At 52.8% G+C, this 6,851-nt stretch overlaps 1 protein-coding gene across 1 annotated transcript in view; it reads right to left on the reverse strand.

Annotated features, from left to right (window-relative positions):
• SH3PXD2B (SH3 and PX domains 2B) overlaps positions 1–6,851 on the reverse strand; it is a 72,783-nt gene that overhangs the window by 16,837 nt on the left and 49,095 nt on the right. Inside the window, exon 7 of the mRNA XM_031055224.1 lies at positions 516–541. Coding sequence (XP_030911084.1) covers positions 516–541 — 26 coding nt within the window. The remainder of the gene's footprint in view (positions 1–515; positions 542–6,851) is intronic.

The following is a 6,851-nucleotide window of genomic DNA, read 5'->3' on the forward strand; positions in this document are numbered from 1 at the left end:
CCCTGCCCGTGGAGCTGCACCAAGAGCCAAGCCCCAGCCGCTGTGCCACCACGCCGTGTCCACCAGCCACCACAGCAAGGCACAGGAGATGTGACAGCCTCTGGCAAGGGGGACAAGCTTCCTGCCCCCCCAGCTGAGCAGGTGTCCCCCGAGAAAGGCAGAGCAGAGCAGGGCAGGAGCAGCTGTTAGTACCTCTGTGCAGGAAAGAGGCCGTTCTCTGGATAATCCCTGATGAGGAACAAAAGGAGGGGAGACAAGGCATGAGGCAGGGAGGGGATGCACTGGGGGGTCCAGCAGTGCTCACAGCACCTCCAGGGCAGTGCTGGCAGCTGTGGGCATCTGACCCACCTTGGTCAGGGGATATGGGATGGGGGCCCTGGGGCTGGGAGCCCCACAGAGCCTCAGGGGATATGGGATGGGGGCCATGGGGTGGGACCTTGCCCCACAGCAGGAGAGCTGGGCTGAGGGTGGGAGCAGGAGTTGGTGTAACCAGCAGAGAGGAAAGAATTCCTTACCAGACCTCTTCTTCCCAATGGGCTCCCTGAAAAAGAGAAGAAGAGTGTCAGCAGAATGAGGGGACAGTTGGGTGTTGGCCGAGTGACAAACCCACCCAGGAGAGCACACAGTGCTGGCTCTGGTGGGGCCACTGACCCTCCTCAACCAGCCACTGTCCCCATGGGCATCACCCACCTGCAAACAGCCCCTGCCCCCCTCCTTGCATTTCATTATTTAATGTTTTGTCCTTCCCAGGCTGAGCTTGGCTGCTGGCCTGGCCTTGCAACTTCCATTGAGGCACTTGGTACCCCCTTGGGCACTCATCCCTGAAAGTGCTAATAAAATAAAATGAAAAAAAATAAATAAAATAAAATAAAAAAAATAAAATAAAACAAAACAAAACAAAATAAAATAAAATAAAATAAAATAGAAAATAAAATAAAATAAAATGCAGCCAACACTGAATGGAAGCAAACAGGACATTGCTACAGAAACTGGAGCCTGTTGAGTTCAGAGACCACAGAATGTGCAGAGACCTGAGCACCACGTCCCAGGTGCAGAGACCAACAGGGGAATCTGGGACAGAGCATCCCAAAGATTTCTCACTGCAGAGCTAAATCAGAGTTAATTAATAATCCCCATTAAAATTCCCCCAGGTCAGAGGTGCCACAGGGAAGGGAGGCAAAGCAAGGCCAGATGAGCAGGCTGGAGATCAGCAGGTGGTGATGGGAATAACTGGAGTTCCTGCCCTGCCTTCTGCTAAACCCATCACTGTAACTCATCCCCTGCTTCCCCTCCCTGGCTGCTCCCTCTGAGTGAGGGGGCAAGGAAGGAGCTGCAATTCCACTTTGCTGCTGGGATGTTCCTGGCAGCGACACAAAGAGCTGCAGGTCTGAAGAGCAGCAGCCCTGGCCCAAGCACCTCAGAGGGGACAGGAGCTCAGACAAGACAGGAAACAGCAATAAACTCCTGGCAGCATCTCCTCCTCCTCCTCGCATCCCTGTGGAGCAGAGAAGGGCAGAGCAGAGCTCACATGCACAGCTCCATGGAAACTCATGGCCCCAGCAGAAGGGGAGGAAAAAGCCCTCTGCCTTCCACTGTAAATCCCATTTAGCTGCAGCCCCCCAGCAGCCACGGCACAGTTACAAAGCACCAATGCCCAGCTGGCACAGGAGGACACCAAGCAGCCCCACAGAGGTGGAAAAAGCCAGGAATGCTTCTCCAGCTGCTTCCCAGAGTGTTGAAGGCAAGGGCTGCTGTGTGACTGGAGCCTCGCTTAAAGCTCTGAGCCAACACCACAGCCTCAGTGGGCTCAGCTCAGTGTCCTTCAAGAACCTCACAATCCCCTGAAAGGAAACTCTGACACATGGAGAACTCTTTGCACATTCAATGACATGTTTTTTTTTTTATGAAAAGAGAGTCAAGTTTCTCAAGCATCTTCTCTAGGCAGCATCCCTGAGGATCCAGGGGTGGGAAGGAGTGAGATGGGGAGCACAGAGGTTGAGCAAAGTGAGCAGACTTTAAAAATAAATTAAAACCAAATACAAAGAGGCTGCTTTTCAACAACCTGTAAGACAAACTGTTAAACTACTCACTGCAGGATGCTGGGGACACTGAAATTCTTCATGGACTTACAGGGTGATAATTCAGGCAAGAAATGTTAATTAAAGGCCATTAATTATAAAGCCAGGTCTAAAGAAGAGCTGTTACAAGCTGGCTTGAGTTTATAAAGTTTTTCCTAAGGCACATTTGGTGGCTGCTGGGCCAGGCAGGCCCCAGAGCTGCAGGGAGGTGGCCCTGAGGTTGTCACACAGAAAAACCCACCTTGCAGTGGGACTCACAGGAGAAAAGCGCCCCCAAATGTGGCTTTGGGGACCTCAGCACTGGCCCTGCTGGTGGAATGGGTGAAGGACTGGAAACCCAACAGAAGGAAAACAACTGCAGCTGCTGCAAACCCACACAGGAGCCACATCAAACAGGACGGATCTGAGGTCAGCATTCCAAGAAAACATCTCCCTCATATAAAAAACAACCTCTCTTGTAAAAAAAAAAGTCCTGCTGTAACATAGTAATGCCACCAAAATAGCTGTCAGCAGGGGCTTCATCTCCTAAGCATTCAGCCAGCTTGGAGATGTTTGCAAGATTTATGGAGGCAAGGAACAGGGGACAAGAGAGCCCTTGTTTGGGAGAAGTGATGTTTAGCAAATGCTCCAGCAGCACTGAAAGGAGCCCCTGTCCCCACACTCCAGGGCCATTGCAGAGCTGGCCAAGCTGAGCCCTCGGGCTCAGAACCTGCCCTGGGAGCTCACAAGAGCCAGAGCCTGTCCAGGGAGCTGGCACACAGCAGGGCTCTGCAGAAATGGGTATTTCTGCCTGCTGTCAGGACAGCCAGCTCTCAGCAGAAGGAGGAGGAGGCTGTTCTGGAGCTGGGATCAGCCTGAGCTCCTGGTGAACGTGCACGTGGGGATCAGCAGCAATGCAAAACAAACAACTCTGTGTACGAGCTGTGATCTCTCTGCAGAGCAGGACACGACCCCAAAGCCACAAGCCAGCAAGAATCCTTATCCAAAGCAACATCCACCAACTCATGGGTCTCTGGTCCACCAGCAAAAGCTGCTGGGGTAGCTTCATGCAGCCCCTGCGTCCTAGAGTAGGGACAAAGTTCAAAGGAACAACTTTTATAAGTGTGTTATACATGAGGGGCTGCTCAGCTCACCAAAAAACCCAGAGAAAAATGCTTTTAATTGAAGAGGTTTCTCATGGCCAGGGTGGGAACAGCACCACGACTGCCCCTTCCCCACCACACCTCACTTTAACTGTGGGCAGTGAATAAATAACTGCTTGGTAATACTAATAACTAGTTAATCATTAATATTCATAATTTATCAATGACTATTAGGGCTTTGCTTCTCTACAGAGTTAACCACTTGTAACTGTGGGCAGTGAACAAATAACTGCTTGGTAAGATTAATAACTAGTTAGTCATTCATATTAATAATTTATTAATAATTATTAGGGCCTTGCTTCTCTACAGAGTTAACCTGGGCTCCCTGATGTCCCAGAGCTGAAACTGAGCTGGAGGAGGGAGCAGCTGAATGCCTTGACTCAGCAGTGGCTCCGTGCCCAGCCCCTCAGACCTCCCCAGCCTTATTCCAGCCCCTCTGCTGTGGTTAAAACCAGCAAAGGGCTGGGGGGAGCTCAGGGGAGCACACAGCAACCTCCCACCTCAGCATCCTGCGCTGCTCAGACCTGCTGAGAGACGTGGGGAGCAGGAATTTGATGACTTCTGCTCTTTGAAGCTGCAGGGCTTCCATCCAACACTGAGGAGAAAAACCCCACATCCCCCAGATTGCTGACTTCCCAGAGGTTTCTTTTTCCATAAGCATTTCTCTTCTCCTCCTTCCCTCACTGCTCTTCACAAACTCCTCTGGATTCAGCCTCTTTCTGCCCCACACTGGGCAGCCCTGTGAGCTGGAAGCAGTGGGGTAATTCCAGTGCAGAGATTGCAGGACAGGGATCCACATCACAAAAGCCACCAATTGTCACTGCCAGGAGAAACCCTGCCACCTCCCCCTGCTCTCCTGTTTGATGTGGTCTCTCCAGGACACAGGACAAGTTGGGGATGAGGAAAGAGGGCATGGAGGGAGGGCTTCACCTCCTTTCTCCACCCACCAAATGCTGAGATTCCTGTCTCACCTCCCCTCCTGGCTGTGACATCCTGCCCAGCTGGGAGCAGTGGTGGAAGGAGGGGGAATAAAGTCAGAGTTTGAGCCTTCTCCTCTCCCTTGGAGGGCAGGGGGAGGTTGGGAAGGGCTGAGGGCTGCTCGTGATGTGCAGCACAGGGCTGCTGAAGGGAGCAGGAGAAGCAGGAGAGCCCTGGCTCAGCCCAGGGAGAGCTCCAGCTCTGGGGAAAACAACACCACAGGGGCCTGGAGAGAAAGGCTGGGGCTGTCCAACCTCCTCTTTCCATTCCCAAACACTGCCAGAACCAAGGACTGAATTCACCCTTTGCAGTTAAAGCAGAGCTCCATAAACTGTACTGAAACCAGAATTCCAAGAACTGCAGTTAAACCAGAGCTCCACAAAATGCAGCTAACTCAGAATTCCATGAACTGCAGTTAACTCAGAATTCCATGACTTACAGTTAAACCAGAGCTCCAAGAGCTGCAGTTAAATCAGAATTTCACAAACTGCAGTTAAAACCAGAATTCCGAGGACTGCAGTTACACCAGGATTCCATGAACTGCAGTTAAACCAGAGCTCCACAAACTGCAGTTAAATCAGAATTCCATGAACTTCAGTTAAACCAGAATTCCACAAACTGCAGTTAAACCAGAGCTCCACAAAATGCAGTTAAATCAGAATTCCATGACTTACAGTTAAACCAGAGCTCCATGAACTGCAGTTGAACCAGAATTCCAAGGACTGACTGCATTTAAACCAGAATTCCAGTGGCTGCATTTCAGCAGAGCTCCACGGGCTGCAGCCAGCTGTGGCCCTGGCAGGGCTGGACATCCTGGGGTGCAGTGAGTTGGGTGAAGCCCCACCTGCCCCCAGACAGAACAAGCACAGCGTGGATCCAACAGCACTCACAGGCACGTCCCCTTCACTGGCACCAGCTGCACCCTCGTGGGCAGGGGTGAGCAGAGGGGTCAGCCAGGTAAGCCCAGGGAAGGAACAGGGAGCAGGAGGGCCCCATGAGAGTGGCTGACCCGTCCTCTTCCCCTCCCTCATCCCCACCTTTCAGCCATCCAGCATAAAAATATTTTCCTTTTCTTTTTTTTCCCCTTTCCCCCACTCAGTCCATGGCCTGGCTCCCATTCAGATTCCCAGAGCAGAATGTTTCAGTGCTGGATGAGGGATGACATCCGGCCCAGCCCCAGACACGCCGTCACGTCTGATCCAGCCCAGCCGTCTATCACAGCTCCCATCTCCTTAGTGCTGAGCTGGCAGCACTCCAGGCCCTGGGAATGGGCTCCCAGCCCCTCCAGAGGACACAGTCAAGGACTTGGATTCATTAGCATTTTGAAGTGTAGCTAATAAATACCCCTCTGGCATTCGGAATGGGATGGGGACACAACGGGGACGTCCTTGAGATGCTGCAGGGTTTGGCTGCTGGAGGCAAAGGGACAAGGGGCACCCACTGGGTCCCTCTGTGGGCTGCAAGCTTGGATCTCCTCATGGAGAGGGGGAGAAAGGCAAGCAGCACATTCCCCATGGAGAGGGGGAGAAGGGAAGCAGCACATTCTCCATGGAGAGGGGGAGAAGGGAAGCAGCACATTCTCCATGGAGAGGGGCAGGCAACATGACCACCACTGGATTCAGCATCACTTGCTCGCCCTGCAGTGGTCAAAACTCACAAACTCACTGAATTCTGCACCCAGGACCCCGTGGATTGTCCCACCACAAAATCATGTGTGGGACTGGGCTCCAGGCAGTCCCTCGTGTCTCAGACCCAAAGCAGGGAGGTGACAGAGGACTGGCACTGATGGCTGCAAGGACAGAGGGCTGGGAGCTCCAGCTGCAGGCACAGCAGCTCACAGGGCTGCCCCAAAGGTCTCCCCCCACACCTGAATGCCTTGGCCACAGTGCCCACCCTGCCTCATTTCTGGCTCAGCCTAAAAAACAAAATACAGGTGAGGAGAGAGGGTACAAGACTGAAGCTGCCCTTCCATCCCCTGTGGCTGAAGGTCCCTCACTGCAGGTGGGTCCAAGACCTGACTCCCACTGCAGAGCAGCTCCTCCTCCTCATGCAGGGCTCAAAGATCCCTGCACAGACATCCCAAAGCAGCCCCACCCTGTGATACCCCCTCCTCTGATGTCCTTGCAAGCTCATCTTGTCCTGGTGTCCCTTGCTTGCCCCTGAGGGATGACCTTCCCTGAGGGATGACCCCTGGAGCAGCAGGTTAAGTGGTGAGCAATAGCTGGGCAGGACAGATGAGAGCATCAGAGACAGCAAGCAATTAGTTAATGGGCTCTGGGGCTCTCAGACCAATCTCATCAGTGACCATGAGCTGCAGGAGAAATGATGACAGGCCAAGGCAATAGAAACAGGAGCCAAAGGAGGAAAGCAGGGATGGGGGAAGGGGGAATTGAGAGAGGGAACAAAAATAATCAAAAATGCAGGGAGAAGATGTAGAACACACAAGCACCGTACTGAGCTGGAGACCTGACAGGCTCAGCTGCTGCTCAGGGGAGAAAAACAAAATCCCTTTATCTACCTCCACACCCTTCCAATAGAGAGTGGTGTCAAATCAATTTATTGCCTTTCCCCTGACAGTCAGCCAGGCTCCTGCAGCGCTCAGGAGCCCTGTCACAGGCAGCAGGGGAAGGCAGAGCAGCAGGGCAGCACACGG

The sequence above is a fragment of the Geospiza fortis genome, unplaced genomic scaffold (genome assembly GCF_000277835.1).
Source record: "Geospiza fortis unplaced genomic scaffold, GeoFor_1.0 scaffold55, whole genome shotgun sequence".
NCBI classification, from domain to species: Eukaryota; Metazoa; Chordata; class Aves; order Passeriformes; family Thraupidae; genus Geospiza; species Geospiza fortis.